A 19,235-nucleotide genomic window follows, 5' to 3' on the forward strand; every position below is an offset into this window, starting at 1 on the left:
ACCAAAGCATAGCTAGGATGGGGAAGGGGGTTGGGAAAAGGGAGGCTGAGCATCTCTCTCTTTTTCTCTCTCTCACTCTCTCCTGGATTGGTTGGAAACGTGGAGGGCGGCACACCCTTGAATTGTGATGGAAGTGATCAAGTGGGCCTTTTCCTGTGCTGTCTGTTCTCAGAGTCTGCTGCACAGAAGTGGGGGGCTCTAAAAGAGGGGTCAGCAAGGACCAAGTGGATTTTCTTCTACATTTAGGCACTATGGCAATTGTTGTAGTACTACCTGGCTCTCCATGTGGGCCTTGCCCACCTCCTGCAGGGAGGGATGCTGTAGACACACTGGGGGATGGGAAGGTAAGATATTGGTGTCTGGTGTTTCTGCATTAAACTCTACCTGTTGGTCTGTCTGCATGTGAGCTCACTGCTAGGGCTGGGAAAGGTTGAATGTTCAATGTAAATATATATAATTATTTTTTTTTATATTTAAGATATTACAATATTTGAGAGTTATACAATTTCATATTAAAATTAGGAAGGACATTATTTAAATTATTTCAATGTACGTTTTATTTGACAATAATTAAAGATTATGCTAGTTTTTGCAATTCTTCATTCTCCGTTATTGAGACATTTTTTTGATGACGCAAAAGCAGCAAATTATCTTTATTTCCCCATTTAATACCCCATTGAAATTTTTAAACGTAGTCAACTGTTTACTAATTACATATATAAAATACTTAACTTACAATCATTTGTATAAAAAGTGTGGCTTTTAGCAAGACCACATGATCACTAAAGACTTGCATGCATCAAAAGAGAGCAAAGTTAGTCATGTCGGAAGACTGAAAAAGAAGTGAACATACAGTATAAATATGGTTTAAACTTTAGTCACAAAAATGCTGTTTAATGTACTGTAGATTAAAAAAGCAGATTAAAACTTTAAATTGTATTGCATGATCAACATAGTATGATAATATATTAAAATAGCTAGTGCTTAGTTTTTCTTTATTTATTTTTTTTAGAATTTGAATTTTTAGGGGAAAATGCTTAACATGAGATTTTGTATTTTTATTTATGTTTTATGCTTTGAGTCTGCAATTTAGTTAAAATGTTGCTTGTATAGTTTACATAAACACCATAATGCAATTGTCTAAACGTTGATAGTTTTAGGTAAGTCCCCCATTCCTTGTTATGGCAGATTTATGATGCCGTTTTTTGTTTGTTCTGTGCCTAATGCTGATTAATGAGTTTAAAGAGAAAGTGGAGTCTGAATGGCTTTATTTCCTGCTCCTCATGAACATGTTCCACACTACATAAGTTGTACATTGTGCAATGTACTGTCTTGCCACTCTGTCTCCTTAGGGGACCTTCTGAGAACGTCAGAAAACAGCTGCCTGGCATCTGCCACTCCCTGTGCATATGATTATGTGTTTCTAATGTCTTGCCTAGACATTCTTTCATCTCTGTCTTTCTGCTTCCCTTATTTTATTATGGCAGCAGTGAGCAGCTGATGAATATCTTTCAGGTCAGTAATGGTTTGCGGTATGTTGGCACGTGTGGTTTTCGCGGGCAATGATCGCTGGGTAATTCACCTGCGTGGGACACTGGATCCGCGCCTTTACATGATGGATCACCTCTGAGGATGGGGGGGTGAGATAGAGTGGGAGAGAAAAAAAGAGAGAGAAAAAAGGAGGGGTCCTCCTGGTGGCAGTATATCACAGGCGGGATAATAGAATTCTGCCGACTTGACATATCCGCGCTCACCTAATATCCTACCTGCAGCTCAGATCGCAGGAAAATGCTACAGATCCACACGGCGACAACCCTTTGCCTCTTATGGGTCAATGGCTCTGCTGTGAATTGAATCTGAGGTTGAGAATGATTAATAGACAATAACATATCTGTTGAATACAGATTCTACCCCCATGATAAGTCCAACAACGGCCTTTATATTCATTTAATGTACTTACGACTTCAATCTTGATGATGACTAATCTGTCTAATCTACTCAGCTTCACAGATTACCCAGTTGCCCGTTTCATTAAATGAAACTGAAGTCTCAAATGTGTGTGGTAAATCCAGCTTCAAGTGATTTACTGAGTGTCTAAACTGTGGGATTGAGTTTGTTTTCTCTGTGGTAGATGGATTTGTTGAACGCCTAGCAGATTCTCAGTGAAGTCCACTCACTGTAGGTTTACAGGTAATCATCACCACAGGGCTGTGAAAAAGCATGCAACTCTGGTTCAGCTTTGATTGCGTTACATGTTGCAATTTTCCCTGCCATTACCTTCTCAGCTAGTTGCAGTTTAGCAAGTGGCGCCTGCTCTCTTACCCATCTGATGAGTAAAATAAGTAAATGGCTTCTGCAGGCTGCACATGTTGCATGGCTGTCTTTCAGCCTGCCATTTATCTGTCATTTTGACGCATTCATGTGATTTGTCAAGGCTCATGCTGTTCAATAAACACCCATGACCAAGAGCGAACATTTGGGGGTTGATGGGGGATTGTGGGTGGGAGTGTGCGCTCTGGTCACAGGCTGTTGCGCAGTGTATATATACCCCTGGGGCGAAGGATGTGTGTAGAAATGAGATTTGGACCCCATTATTGGACTGAAGAAGTTGTTTTATTAAGGAGAGCATGGAAATGAAGAGCATCTCAAACGCACCAAAAATTGAGCCAACTGCACAGAGAGGCTGTACATCACCCCAGCAATTACACCCCAGTGCTACGCTGTGTAATAAAAGCGATTTTATGCAGACAGAGCACATGAATAAGAGATGCTCATAGTGAAGAGGATATAAGCATGGAAATCACCACTGAGCTGTCTTACCTCTGACCTCACTGTCTGGCTGCTTCACATTCTGATTAATAGAATGATTAATCAATGTGTGAAGACACTGCCAACACACTAACAACATTGCAAAAACGCAATCAACAAAGTCTTTAGAGGTGCAATATCCACCTTATTTTATATTTACGTAAGAGCGGCCATTCTATTGACTATTACTTTCTCTTCTATCGCCATATCTAATCTATTGTCTGCAAATCTAACATAAACTGCTTTGTAGCACAAGAAGTTTGACCAGTTACTGCCACTTTTTTCTCCTTATAATTAATCCATATCGGCAAATGAATCAAGTCTCAACACATTCAAAGAAAAGAGCTTGCTTCAGCATTGAGAAAAATAAGGTGTTTGTGATTGCAACACTTGACCCCTCATGTGTGGAGCATTTCTAGAAGCAACACTTCTTTCCTCTGATAAGTGTTTATGGAACATTCTTGGATGTGCCAGAATGTCAGTAAAACATCACTTGCTTGTTTGACTTTAAAATAAATTAGTATTGTAATATTTTATGATCAGAGGTGCACAAAACCTTTTTGGGGCTGCCATTACCTTATGGTTTGAGAGTCTGCACTGGGATTTGTGAATCAATTTTGAAATATATGTTTCATATACTGTACATATGTACATATATGACTTTTAGTTTGTTTGTTTTTTTCTACTTATGATTTGTATTTTAAATATGTAACTATTGCAAAATTCTATATTTTGCATGAACCTCACAGCCCAGACTAACCCTTTCAAGTGGATTCAGGTACAGTTCGGGGGTTAGACTTGAACTCTGTTTGAGTAAACCCAACACTATTTGAATCACATCCAAATAAATAAAATCTGGTATGTAAATTCTCTTGTCTAGTGCCATGTCTGGTCTGCATTGTATATCAAAAAACATACCTGCACACCAGTTATACACAACCATGTTTATAATAATCAGAATATAGTATAGTCAGTTTATTAGTCAGCATAGCAGTCATTTCGTTGTTTCTGAGGTATAGTACATCCATACTGCATGTATGCATTTTGAAGTTTGGATGTGGCATAACATAGAGAGACAGCCCTTCACATTCAGTGTGCAAACTCTCTTAGAGCCTGTCTGAAGCAGGCAGTGTATATCACTGATGTTGACCAGAGGCAGAATATTGAATAATATATTGACAGCTAACATTTATGGAAAAGCCAATGTTGAATCGAAAACCAAAAAGTAGTCGTGCATATAGTCATTTGTCAGAAGACACAAGGTTAGTTGATTGAGGGCACTGCATGTGCATAGAAAAAAAGGAAGATATAATATGTATTATGTCCTGTCATTGGAAAACAGACAAGGACAGCATGAGAAATCCCTCTATGAAATTTGATCATGGTCGGTTCCTCATGTTAACACTTCATGCTTAAACCTGAGATTTCATGCTATAATTTGTTCCACATTTCTGTGGTTCTACCAGCTTGCCGTAATGGGATTTTGCCATAATCCATCCATAATCTTGCTAGATTACTCTGTTCTCCAGATTAGCAGCTCGGGAACTGAATGGAGAAGGCAGTTCTGAGGTTTGGTATTAGTGTAATCTTAGTATAATTGGCTTCTAATTCGAAATCCATTGAAACGAATGACTGAATAAAGGTGTTTTATGTCTAGCTGAGCTTACTCTGCCTTGAATAATGAGGCAGGGACTGTTGCTCAGATAGAATATTTCTTGCGTCTGTTCTCTGAATGAGAAAGGGAGTGCCTCGGAATGGTGGAGAGAACAAAGAAACGAGTGCTGGCTTCATGCTTTCACACAAGAGAACCCAGAAGAAGAGGGAAGAACAGTGTACACAGTATTTCTAAAATCCAATGTAGTTTTGGTAACCTTAGTAAATACAATGCTAGCCTGTTTGTATAGAACATTCAAGACCCAAAGAACTCGATTCACAAAAAGGTGTATTTATATAGAAATTTCCACAATGCAAACTGTTCAAAAAATTTCTGTGGTCAGGTTATAATATTTAAAGCAAAAGTTTCATCAGTATGAACATAAAAAAACAATACTACTTTACAATTTATTCTCTCAAATTAGGCATTAGCATGGATTTTTAGCTGAGGTGCTGTGGATAATAGGTGATAATAATGTGAACACCAAATATCTTTTCTTAAATATTATATGCAATACCAAAATCTCTTGTTGTATGAATATGGTAATCTTACCACATCATAACCTTCTTATACCAACAGTAATTACATTTTTGTAAGAAAATTTAGAAAAGCTATTGCATTTTTGTTGCAGTTAAAGGTATTATTATTATTTTGATGTATTCAGACCTAATAAGAGAGATTGAGATGCTTGAGTACCTGCATAACTTGCACCTACCTGCTTCTCCCATGGTTACCGTGACAACAGGAAAGCCAGGGTCATTCCGACGGCAACAAACCGATCAACCCTGTCAGAAAATGACAAAAGACGCAGAGTACGATCAGGAATCCGCTGAACTGTATCAGGGGAGGAATGTTTTCACAGTATGAATGATTTGAACTGCAGTGTTACTATGTAACTGCATAAACCAGATTGTTTCCCCGAGTGGCCACAGCATGATGAATGGACGACAATTCCAATCTTGCATTTTTGTTTGCTCTGGTGTTTTTTTGTTGTTGTTTTTTTGTTTTGTTTTTTGTTGAGCAAGAAGTAGGATGCTTTTGCAGGTATATGGGCCAAAGTTTAAGACTCTCTACTGTTTGCCTGAGGGCTCAGGGCTCAATAAACAGAATTGTAAATTCAGCTGAGCCTCGAGGCTGCTGGAAAACTTTTGTAGTAAATAGGCACAGTTGGGACTTGCATAGAGACTGTTGTGACAGTATTGTCCAATTAAATGGCTCCACAAAATGCGTTCAGCAAAACTGACATCTAAATTTAGCTTTTAGCTATGTAGTTACTGCAATATTGAGTACACACACACATAAATCTGTCAAATATCCTTCAGTTATTTGCAATTTAATAGAGTTCACCTGAAATTGATTGTTGTGTTTTCATCACCAGCACTTACATTACTATCTTCTGTTGAACATAAAAGGAGAGAGTTGAGGAGATGAATCAGAAGAAATGTTTTTGTAGTTTTTTCTATAAACTGGTATAGAATTTGGTATTTTTTCAATTCAAATAAAAAATCTACCTTCATTTTAATATATATTTGTAATACATGTCAGCATTGTTTTACATATTATTTAGGTACATTTTTATTTAAGATTTTAGGCTACATTTACACAACACCATTTCAACCCAAAAAATATGAAAAATGTTGAGCACTTGAGCAACAAGACAACTGATTCAGTTGTTTTCCAAAGTCAACCAGAAAGGTAATGTGACTGTCTCTTGTAGTTTCATTTTCTACTTACTGAACAGTCAGACCTACTTTTTTACACGTTCTGTAAACATCTTTAAGCTTATTTGTAGTTATTATTCTAGTTAAAAAAACGAGCGTGAACACTGTTGATGAGCAATGCATTTGATATAGTATTTACTAATTGTTGTGTTACCTGTAAGGAAATGAAATAAATTATTTGATCAATTAACTCGGGTCTATTAAATAATATTAACAGATACAATGATTTTTGATTTGATCATATTTTTAAATGCTGAACCTTTAGCTAAAATAATTTTTCAGTTAATGTTTACTAATGTGGCAAACTAATGCTAACAAGTGGAATTTTATTATAAAATATTATCAATAATAACTTTTTTGTAAGCTTTATTATAAATAATAAAAAAGCTAATTTTTGTTTCTCATAATTACCCTGATGATCAGGCTGCCAAACCTTAAACTCACTAAAGCAAATTACCTTGATAGTGCTTCATACATCTAGTATGTTCATTCATTAATTTTCTTTTCGGTTTAGTCCCTTTATTAATCTGGGGTTGACATAGCGGAATGAATCGGCAACTTATCATGCATATGTTTCACACAGCGAATGCCCTTCCAGCTACAACCCATCACTGGAAAGCACCCATATACACTCATTTACACACATGCACTAAGGAAAATTTTAGCTTACCCAATTCACTTGTGACACATGTTTTTTTGGACTTGTGTGGAAAACCGGAGCACCCCAATAGTATCTGAATGCAGCCTTTATAATGCAAGCTGAGATTGCATCACTCAGCGATGCAATGTCAGACACAATGCACTCAACTGAGTGAGTGACTTCACTGTGAGGGGTAGGGTTAGGGGTGGGGTTAGGTGAGCGCATTAAAAAGCATTAGATGCAGCTCAGATTCTACTCCACCAGGTCTGCATCTAGACCCCTCTCGAGCACCCGGAGGAGCCCACGCAAACACGGGGAGAACATGCAAACTCCACACAGAAATGCCAACAGACCCAGCCTAGGCTTCGAACGAGTGATCTTCTTGCTGTGAGGCGATTGTGGTACCCACTGCGCCACCGGGCTGCCCATCTAGTATGTTTAATAAAAAATAGTCATACAAGTCATACAATAGCAGATAAAGACCTGTGACACAAGATCATAAAAATATTTTTTTCAATATTAATATTTAAAAAGCATCATCCAGTGCACTTTGAATTAATATGCAAATTATGTGAAAGGACAACAAATGAATGAATCAGAATCTCGAAGCATGCTGTTTGTTCCCAGTATTGCTGAGGCAAGCAGTTGGCAAAGACACAAGCAAGTCTGACACGTTTATGTTGTATGGGGGTTTCAATAGCCGTCCAGTTTTATTTAAAGCATGTTGCTTGGCATGCATTTAGAGTGATGTTTCAGCTCCTCCCGTTTATCTCTGAAATGGGCTCGTTCACGGGTGCTCTCTCTGCAGATTTCCCTCAATAAACCGAGAAAGGGGAATAAATCACTCTCAGGAAAGCAGTGAAATCAATTTATTGCATGCAAAATAAAACTCATCTTTGTCTTTGCAAGTACAAGGAGGACAGGTACGAAAGCCTGGCTAGTAATTACATGTTTATTATATTTTAATCATTTGTCTGTCAGAGGTTTTGCTGCAGTTGGTTGATCCCTGATGTACACATGCCAGGTTTTGTGGAATATTTGTGCTTATATGATTTTGCGTGGAATATTATTATGGTCTTTACCACCCCAGCACTTCCGCAGCACTGCATTTACCAGGGGTTTAATTTAAAAACTCATTTAAGGGATAATTTGCATTTTTCATGATAATGGATTTTTAAAGTTTTCGTTAAAATAAGTTGTAGATATTACAAAGTTTTTTGATGTACTTTGAGAGGTAGGTTGGTTTCAGTGCAACTAACCTCTGATCTGTTATGAGAGATTTTTATTTCACCATCATATCTCCCGGAGGAAATCAGTGGAAGTCCATCATAGACATTTACATCTTTACATCAAATTAAAATGGAAGCTTAGAGGCCAAGCTGATGAATCATATTCTATTGGATGTACTCTATCACACTGAGTGTCAGTGAATGCTCAATGAATACCAAATGTCAGGAAAAGGGCAGCGGAAGAGACTTCAGCTATTTAATACTCAGTATCTCACACAACTTCCTGATTTTCTGAGCTCCTTACATCTACAAGCAGAATACATTTTAGAACTCTTTCAGCCATCAGAGATAGCTACGGTGTTTCATTTATTTATAGTCATACACCAATGTTTTGAAGTAGTAACATCTACACAATGCAGCTTTGTTACAGAGACAAAAACACAAGCATAAGCAAGTGTGGATGAGAAAGTCATAAGATGAACCAATGCTCATCACAAACAACTTTTCCCACAAGCAGAGAAACATACAAATATATAGAAGGTGCTCAGTCTCGTTCACACATGACACTAAAGCAATAGACATTTTATATCAACATAACATGTAACAAAAAACTTTAATGAACTTTTTTTTTCTGGGAAAGTGAATTGAGAGTTATTCACCATCAGGGTTGCTTAAGTTACTTTAAAAAGTTTTAGATTACAAGCTACTGTCTACTACTGGAAAATGTGTAATCTAATTGCATTACTAATTACGTAATGTAAAAAGTAATTAGATCACTTTACTTTTAAAACATAAAATATGCCTATAAAAATACAAAATAAACTGCAGCTCTTTCAGTCATTTAATATTCACTGAAAAACATTACAATGGGTTGATCACATCAGTGTGATATAGTCAAAAGACTTTAAGAGTTCAAGACCAAAACTTAAAATTCTTTCATCATTCACTTGTTCCAAATCTGTTTGTCTTCTTTTTTTTTAAACACAAAATAAGACATGAAGAAAACTGGATACCTGTTACAGTAACCTAGCTTTTAACACACTTTGAACTTTGAAACGGTAAAGACTTTTACACTCACAAACATCTGTATTACACTATGCTTTTAAGTTAATATCTGAAAAAAAACTAAACAATTGAATCTCTATTTAGGTCTAGCTTAGCAGGATTGATAACTTTTTTAATGTTTGTAACTTTAATAGCCTCCACACACATCTGCCACTTTAATGCTCAAGTTATTTAAAGCTTAGATTCTGATTGGCTGTCAATCAGCTGGGGAAAAAAGTTGTCTGAAAATGACAATGTTGTTTTTCTGTGTCTTGTTTGTTATGGTAAGGAATAGTAATTGTCTTTTGTTTTAACAGGTCTTTACTGCTCCTCATATATCTTTATTATGATTTATTACTGGAAACATGTAGCAGTCTGACCTGTTTGAATTAGGACATTGTTATTCAGATAGCAAATGTGATTTTGTTTCCAGCCTGTTAATCTAATAAGAGGCTTCAGTTCTCAAGTGTAACGGGTGTACTGTATATTAGAGAAAGCGAGATGGTCCACATATACTCGCTTCATTTGCTTTATGTTTCCATCGCTTTTGCTAATCAGAGGGACACACAATGTTCTGGTCTACAAAATTTTGTATAATTACTGTGCTTGCCGTCCTATTTTAATGCATCAAGCAACAGACAGGAGGCCTGCTTATCCATTACAAGAGCACTTATGTTTTAGAGATACATATAGAACCCAATATGGCTGATGTTTACAGACAATTATTTAATTTAATCTAATTTAATTTTTAAATTTTAATAAAATTTTTATTAAATTTTATTTTTATTTTATTTTATTCTGAATTGGGCAATTATGTGTGGAATATGCAAAGTTTTGCTCTTGAAATAATGGCTATTGTTCTTCACCTGAAAATGACAACAGTTTAGCTGACAGCCAAAGTGGAGTATTTCCGTCATCATGAGTGCTTTTATCCATTTGGTTTGACAGTCTAGTTGTGTGTGTTTTCATCTCTAATATCTCATATGTGTTTGAAAAATGACTCGCTGCCCTTTCCTGACAGAGGTACTCCAAATTATTAATGCGAGTGTAAAATGTGCAGTCAAATCAAGTAGAAATGACAGAGTCAAAGTGTGTCAGTCTTTTTGCAGGAATGTATGAATGTTTCTTTTTGAGATATTTGGTGAAAAATAAGGGGAATTAGAGCTGATGAATAATGCAGGAGATGGTGGCTCTCAGTTGCTCTTCAGTGGAGCCTTCGAGTGATGTTGTGTGTTTAGTGTCTTGTAAGGCAGATGCAGCATGTAGATTTATGTGCATTTGTTGATTCAATCAAGCTATTGTTCCGTGAGTCCCGTGAGATCCTAGGCCTATTTTTCTAAAAATTCTTCTCTGACAAATAACAATGGCATAATAGTACTATACCACCATGGATTCCTCAACATGGCTCTTTCCATCTGGGTTCAGGACGGTCGGAGCTGACAGAAATGACTTCTTAATTATCTTTTTGTATTGCGGTTTTATCAAGAGAAATAACCATGTTCCTTTTTTGTTTTCTCCAGCAGAAAAGATTTCCGAAGATGCAATTTTAAATGTTAATGAAATCTGTGATTTTAAATTTAATGAAGACAACAGAAATCAATAATTCGTTTGATTTATTTAGCCTGAGATGTTTACTGTTCCAAAATATAAAAAAAAAATGTCTCAAAATAAAATATATTGTGTTCAAAGGGGACAGAAGTTTTAGGGTTTTTTTTTACCCAGACATTTAAAAAGATCATATTTTAGGGCGGTAATCACAATATCCTGAAACCATGATATTTTTATTCAAGGTTATCATACCGTAAGAATTTTATACCAGCCCTTGCCTAATTGCAACTTAACATTTATGTTAGCATTCATTTTCACATATTTGTTTATATTTCGTATATAAAGTCTATATCTTGCTCTTTTGAGTTATAAACACACACATGTGTACCTTTCTCAATTAATCTTAAAATTTGTCTGTGTATTCAAAATTTTAAATTAGAATCCTGAGACAGTAAAGGTCATATTTCTGAGAAGAAAGAAATAGAATCTCAAATTTATATCCAATTTTTTTATGAGGCAATTTTGAGTTTTTTTCGCATTTACTCTGAATTTTGAGAAGAAAATGCCGAATTGCAATAAATGAACAATAAAACCTGATCCAAATTTTAACCGCTCTCACAATTTTAAGTTTGTCACTTCTTCCGGATTGTGAAAAAAGCAAAGTCATCATTATGAGATAAAAAGTTGCAATAACATTTTTTTTACCACAGTGTATTAAACAGCTTCCATAAAAATTCAATGCAGTAATTAAAAAAAATAAATAAATTTTGGCTCAGTAAATGTCAAGGCATTCTGAGGTTAAAGAAGTATCATTTATGAAATCTAAAACCTAGTATATATCAGACTTAAAGATGAAAATTGTGAATCATGAGCCAGAGCGTCTCTCGTTGTCGTTTTACTTTATGGTGGTGTCCATGAACTTCTAACATCATGCAAGTCAAACACCCTTTGACAGGCCAATGTTTTGAAGTCTGCCAAAAGGCCAGACAAGGCCAGCCATCGATCCTGTGGTAATTGCTCAGAGCTTGGTCTCTTCCCAGAATGCCTCTTACAACCTCAGCATGACTCAATCCTTCCTTTCTTTAGTGGTTTGTGGAGAAGAAGAGTGAAAACAATCATGTGTCAAAGAACAAACGTGTGTTTATTCACATATGGAGAAGAACACTAGTAGCAAAACTCACTTTGATATGCAGATACGCTGCCTTACTTTATCCCTGTTGCATGAAACACCTCAAGGGATGTTGACTTTCCTGTGAGTGTTCGCTATTTTGGTGAAGTGGCTTTACATTTGGGATTCTGGGATTGCAAAATATGTTCTCTGAAAAAAAGGGGGGGGGGGGGGTAATTTTGCATATTTAAGTGTTTCTTTCATATTGTAATGGTCAATCCATGACACTTTACTTAAAAAAAAAAAAACAGATAAACATCCTTCCACTCCCATCTCTCATCCCCCCCACCCCCAAAACCTCAAAATTTTCTTGCAAGCAATGATACATAATAAACCACCTTCTATGCAAACATGGCAAAAAAAAAAAAAATAATAATAATGCCTCCATACATAAGTGACATGAAAAAATTCCAGTGACAAGCAACTTGGCTGTACGCACCAGAATTGACATGACAGAAACATTTAAATACCATCACCATTTAGATGCACAGAATTCTGTACTGCACTCTCATTCAAATTAATTCCTATTTAGTGAACTAATGTGAGAGGAGCATGTTATATGATTGATCATGGCTGGTCACTCATCTGTTATCATTAGTATGCCAGTCCGATAAATCCAAACTTACTTTAAATAGCCTGTCTAGAATTATTCCCTTATCTTTGTTTTCCGAAGAATACCGCTACCCACCCCATCTCCCCCCTTTCCTCCGTTTAATAGGGGGAGCTCTCAAGTACTATCTGATCTCGTACCCAGTTACATGCTTTTCGACCAGGTGGGAGCCTCAGGCTCAGTTATCTCCGAGCTCAAGGTTCTCTCCAGGGACAGCATGTCAAACTTGCTAAAACTACCAAGCAATATCTAAGTACAAACTCTTAAAATCTTTTTAAAATTAATAAAAGTACACACTGAGTGACTGATAATTGTTGGTTTGCATAGTCATAGTTCTAATGTTAATTTTTAAACTATATGCTTGCTTGATATTTTTTAAGATCTGAGATAAACAGTCTGCTGCCACATTGTGTATGGCAATAAATGTCACATCAAATGTTATTCAAACTCACATTAGTAGTCTTTAACACTTAATAAAGCACATAATCAGTTGATCTTTGTCATAGTAGTGTATGCTGTCGTTCAGTTGCGACTTTGCAGAAATAGAAACCATTTGTAAAATGATAGAACAAAAACATATTTTAACGTTGAAAAGACAGCTCTTGTCGTGTCACAGCAATGAATATACGTAGTCAGGATATTCATGGACTCAAATAAGTTGCAAAGACCCTTTGTTGCATCACATGACAATGTTAAACATTTATAAAAATTGGCATGAATTTTATAAGCCATTTAACCAACATAAATTAGGGACTACGCTGAAGGAAAATAATGAATGAATGAATGACTAGAAAAATACACGTCTAAGACTTTGTTTCTGTGTTATTAAACTAGATTTTCAAAATATTTTACTTTATCTTGGACGTTCTATTGTTAGTACTATTAAGTTTGGTAGTAGGTAATTATGATGGTATTCGTCACAGTGGAATAAATTGTGCATTTGAATAGATTTTTTATTCTATGTATACCTTGACATGTAAACAAGTGAGTGTGGTCACTCATGTAGCACTACAGCCTTTTTTTTTTATTGGCTAACAGCATCCCCCTCTGCATTTTGGTCATAATTCTCACCTGATTACTTTTACTATATGTAGTTTAATAATAAATTACTTTCTAAAAACCTTAACATGTATTCTATTATCAGTGAGCATTTTGTGCAATGTTTACACACCGGGTACCTCACATTTTGAAGGAGCAATCTTAGTGCCTGATGTTAAAGAAATAGAAAAAGCATCCGATTTCACTCACTCCCCCATAAATACAGTTTATACAGTACATTGCTCTCTTCTAAAGTCCGTAAAAAGGCAGTGTAGATTGCGTTTTCACAACTGAAATGCTTGTTCGGTGTTATCGTTCCCTTAGTCTGAACTCTTTTTTTTTTTTTTTACTGTTTACCACAATATTTCAAATATTTGTCTGTTGTCATTTATTCGCACATCTTTTCCTTCAGTTAAATGTTTTTCTAAGTCACTTTTATTGCTGGGCTGAAAATACATAGTATTAATAATGGTGAATTATTTATATCAAGCATTGTATCTGAATAGTGCAAATCAAACAAACAAACCGGAGGCTATGAGTGACCCATTGAAAATTGATCTCCCCTGCACATCAGCAGGTCGTGCTGCACTTAGTGCTGGTAGCGGGTCACATGAATGATTTGTCGGATTATTTGTGTTGACTAGCACAGTTGTCTTCCTATAACTAAAAAAAACATGCTGAGGAAAGAATATTGCAAGAGGTACTTTGCCATACATGTGGAAAGGAATTTAAAATGTTATGAATATTTTTAAATGCTTTTTATCTGTACTGTATATCTGATCTGAATATTTCTTTGCTTTTTTCAGATTTGAGAACCAAGGATGCAGCCCTGAGGTGGACTATCATAACACGCGCACTGGGATCTTTTGTTTGGAAATTTTTATTTCTGAATGGATGTTTTCAAGTGTGGAAAGGAGGATGCTGGTCTTTTCATCCTGCTGATGTGGCCGTGATAGTTTCAGGTGTGTCTCAGTTTTCTTTATTTTCCATCTCCTGTTCTTGAAGAAAGGCCCACCTCAGCCCGAGTGAAGATGTGACCCAGGTGAAGGAATAATCTGTCAGCCTGTAACCCCCTCCCTTTCTCCCACACGTTTGGCTAGTAGCTCTTTTCTCTCCATCTTTCTCTGTCTGGATTGGTCTCTTTTGGAGATATTAGCTCTTTCATCTGGGATGGATGTACCGCCTGAAACCAGCAGACATGTAAAGAAGTCCACAAGTCAAAAGCTGGAGGATCAGAAGAAGGTAAGACAAGTGTTAATTTATTTTACTTCCGCTCTCTGAAACTTCGAGCAATGCAGGATGGAGGAGATTCTCCATGGTTTTCTAGCTATGCTTAAAATTGCTACTAGTGGATGTTGGTTATTTTTAAACAGAGATTAAAATAGTTTGACGGGTAAAATTTATTATCTGAAATGTTATATTACAGTCATTGTGAGAAGAATGGCACATGAATATTAACTTTATGTTTGTATATAATTTGTAATTTAGTAGGCAAAGAAGTACTAACTAATTAACTAAATTGCAGTATAATAATAATAATAATAATAATTATTATTATTATTATTTTTAAATTATTATTATTATTTTTATTATTAATATTATATTCAAAATGACAATGATTTAATCTGTCATACAGTATAAGACTATAATCAATTTTTTTAAGTATTTCAGCCTTTCATGTATGATAGAAACTTTATTAATAAATATTGTAAATAATAATAGCAAAATATATTAATTAGTAGTAGTATTATTAGTAGTAATAATAGTAAGGATAGTAGCAGTAGTAGTTGTATTCTACTATCAAAGTTTATTTGTGTGTGTGCATTTTCTGTTTGGAAAAAGTTGTGAGCATTGAGTGAGTCGTGAGTGGACGCAAGATACAATGGTTATCTAAAGAATTTAGTGCTGTTTGCACTGAAGGCCTTCATTGAAATTTGAAGAAGCACTGGGAAGTTGTTTAGCCCTCAGGTTTGCTCTACATTCTCCATGTAGGACACTGTCCTTCTGTCGGTCACACTGCAGGTGAGAGAGGAACTCCTGCTCTAAAGTGTGATTAGTTTTTAACACTTCGCCTATGGACATGAGAGAAGTGTGTGCGCTGTTTGATCTGGATGGAGTCCCGCTGACCTGATTCTGGCTAATGAGAGACCCACGATAAGAAACGTTCTCCCTCAGAGCCCATAACCTGCTGAAGATACCATTCATCAGGGCTGATACCTGCAGCATCATTAGGAAACATTCTTTATTTGGGTTTTTAGTTCTGTTTCAGAGCTTGCATCTACTGGGAGGTCCAATATTAGCTCTTTAATGATACAACTGGCAGAACAGGAGTGGAGAAAGATGGATTCGCATGTGTGTTGCAGGTGCTTAGTTTTACAAAACATTCCTACTGCAATTAGAACCAGTTAGTTTCTTTGATTTATCACTCCTGTTTTACTCTACTTTTTATTTTTTGTTTTACAATTCTGCATGGAGTTTAAAAGACAATGGAGCAGTTGTGAAAGAGTGTTTTTGTGGAAGATTTTGAAATTTGTAATCTTATTCTCGTTAGGCAAATGTCATTTGCTCAAAGCATTGCTCTGGTGATATAGAAGGGATCTATACAGCCTTCATTATCTTCAGATGTTATTCAGTATGACATGTGCCATGTGCCATTTGAGATCTGACATTGACATGCATGTACTGTATGAATGACAGTAATGTATCTGATTTGTTATACACAGCCTATGTCAAAGGTACTAAATATACTAATTTAAAATATGCAAAAATTCTATAAATAGGAAAAAAATACATGATGTTGCACAATGCATAAATAAATAAAGTTGTAATTAACATTAGTGTTTAATAATAATACAATACCAATAATAATAATGTTTTAAAATAAATCATTCATACAGTTGACAATAAAGATTTAAGGCCACTAATCTAAAATGCTTACATTTATGCAATTGTTTAACATATATTTCTATGCATTGTTCATTCATTCAATTTCTTTTTGACTTAGTCCCTTTATTTATTATGAGTCGCCACAGCGGAATAGCCTGCCAATTTATCCGGCATATGTTTTACACAGCGAATGCCCTTCCAGCTGTAACCCTTCACTGGGAAACACCCATACACTCCCATTCACCTATAGTCATGTCTTTGGATTTATGGGGGAAACCGGAGCACCCGGAGGAAACCCACGCCAACAATGGAAGAACATGCAAACTGCACACAGAAATGCCAGCTGACCCAGCTGAGGCTCGAACCAGTGATCTTTTTGCTGTGAGGTGACAGCGCTACCTATCTAAATATTATTTTTTCCCACTTTAATTATCCGATTTGCTGTGGAATGTTCTTTGGATGTTAACATTTTCAACAAAAGTTTTGTATTAATGCCAATAAAGAACCTAGTTTTTAACAGTGTAAAATAGAGACCTTTCTCTCTCTGTGTGTTTTAGATGCAATTTAGATTTTTGGGCTCTCACAAAACATTGACGTAAGTGGAAGAACAGAGGACACTGAAGCTGCTTCTTTCCTTCCATTTTCTCATTGTAGTGAATAAAAGCTTTGTGTGGAAAGAAGCTTTGATCATCAGTTGTGGAAGACCCGGTGTTCTCTCATTCATCATATTCATCATACACTCTTACACTAATGGAGAGAAGCAGGTCAAAATACAAAGTAAACAGTGAGAGCTTGCTTGAATTAGATGGATGAAGTGTTCACGAAGAAGTGTCCTCAAACGCTTTCCACTCAGTTCATTTGAGTTTGAGATAGACGGCCAGAGGTGCTGGCACTCTCTAAACGAGGAAAACACTGCATGCTAATGGACAGTATGTGCTGTTGAATATTCATGAGAGAGACTGACCATCAAGTGGTGCCAGAGGATTATCAAGTTTTAAGAGACATTTGTGAGGTGAGAATACCAGCATGCAGGTGTGCTGTTCTTATTGGGTCATGCTGGACCAGAGATATTTGCCTGTGCTAGGTTGAGCTCTTCATAATAAAATATATTTATAAATATTTATAAATATTTATAACTTTAGTCAGTTATCAGCGGTATCAGTGGGAAAGCCTGTACAGCTATAACGCATGACATATGTATCATGAATAATTTAAGCAGCACATTTTAACGCTAACATCAGCATCAAAGCGATCATTCTCACTGCTTCCCTTACATCTTTGCATGAGAAGCCATCTCCAGTGATCTGAGATAACCGCTTCTGACTTCTGTCATCATTACTTGATGCTTCATGATGTTTCCTCCTGTCATTGTGCATTAATTATGCAGCCTATATGTATATGCCTGGGTAATATATTGCAGTAAATACTCATAATTCTGCTGAGGATTTAAAATCAGACCGCATGATAAAGGAATGACTTTATTGTATTAGATAAATATGTATCTGAAAAATACTGTATATGAAACATACTGTAAATTACATTACAAAGTTAAACATATGAATGTGCTTCACTGACCAATGGAAAATCTGCTGTGTGAGCTGTTCTTTATATCTGAAAACTTCATGAAATAGAAAATGGTGCTCAAAATGTTGAAATTTTGTTGATTTGACCACATCAATCTAGCCAGGCATAACTTAATATTATTTAATATTATATATATATAATTTATAATTAAATATTAAGTATGTGAAGAAAAAGATATAGCTCTGTTTTTGTTTTACAGCGATAAATATTTTTAGCAACGCAGTGTTATGGCTGATTCTGAGTGCGCTCATGCATTAATTAACCAAAACACCTCATTGCTTTGCAGATCTGCACAATCTGCTCATGTGCAGCACACTAGCCTTGTTTGACCAGATGTGTATTCCCTTTTTAAATTGGACCGAAGGGAAACCAAGTTTCTCATTTTCCTTCTGCCTCCAGCAACCTCCAGCAAAGCGGCCATGCTGAATGGAGGAAACTGCTGCGTTTGGCAGCTCTGCAGGGCTCCTCTCCCAGCAGAATGCCCAATTGTATAGTATTCAGCATGCTTTATAATAAATGCACAATCGCTTAAACACAGCATCGCTGCTCGCACAGAGGTTATTGTGTCGATTATTATTAAACCCTTCTGCAGCCTTGCCCCCCACTTTACTCTTATCAGCCATTTCGATACACTAATTCTTGTGGCCCCTTTTGGGACGTGCCAGCTACAATGAGCGATTTATATTGCATTATGTGTAGAGTCTGAGTATATGTTACAGTTAATTGCTCCAATTCATCTTCTCTGGACGATTGTAGATTCTCTACCTTGCGCTTGGCCGTGCTGCGAGGATCTGATAGGTGGAGATTTGTGCATATTGGAGTTTGGAGGCAGTGGTCCACGTTCTGCCTCCGCTCACACCTGCTCTCCATTAGTTCAGCTTGGCAGGGAGTTGCACGCAATTATCAAGGCCTCCCTGAGCTCTGCGGCCAATCAGAAGGAGCTGTGGATTTGCTGACACTTGTCTGACAAATGCCTGCTGTGCGCCACCATTGCCTACCACTGGCATTGGCTTTGTTCAGAAAAGCATGCACATTTCTTTGAGAGTATTGCATGTTATGCATATTTTCTCTGTGCATGAAATATTTGTCAAAATTAGCTTTATTTACCAGTGCAGATGGTAAGACACTCTTGGTGTTTCTGAGAATGCAATGCGCTGGCCACAACCTTCCATGAGTATGACATATTAAGTCAAAGTTATTTTATTACCCTCCCAAAGTGTTTCCTACCTTTATTAAGAACAATAAAAAATGCGTATGGGGAAAACTAATGAAATATCTTCTGAAAGAGTATACTGAAAAGTGTAC

General features: G+C 36.3%; 1 protein-coding gene across 2 annotated transcripts in view; it reads left to right on the forward strand.

Annotated features, from left to right (window-relative positions):
* nav3 (neuron navigator 3) overlaps nt 1-19,235 on the forward strand; it is a 367,745-nt gene that overhangs the window by 62,697 nt on the left and 285,813 nt on the right. For both annotated transcript variants that reach the window (NM_001443135.1, NM_001443136.1), the window contains exon 2: nt 14,267-14,702. In NM_001443135.1, coding sequence (NP_001430064.1) covers nt 14,631-14,702 — 72 coding nt within the window. In that variant the 5' untranslated portion in view covers nt 14,267-14,630. The remainder of the gene's footprint in view (nt 1-14,266; nt 14,703-19,235) is intronic.

Source organism: Danio rerio, chromosome 4, assembly GCF_052040795.2.
Source record: "Danio rerio strain M-AB ecotype USA chromosome 4, GRCz13ab, whole genome shotgun sequence".
In the NCBI taxonomy this organism is placed as follows: domain Eukaryota; kingdom Metazoa; phylum Chordata; class Actinopteri; order Cypriniformes; family Danionidae; genus Danio; species Danio rerio.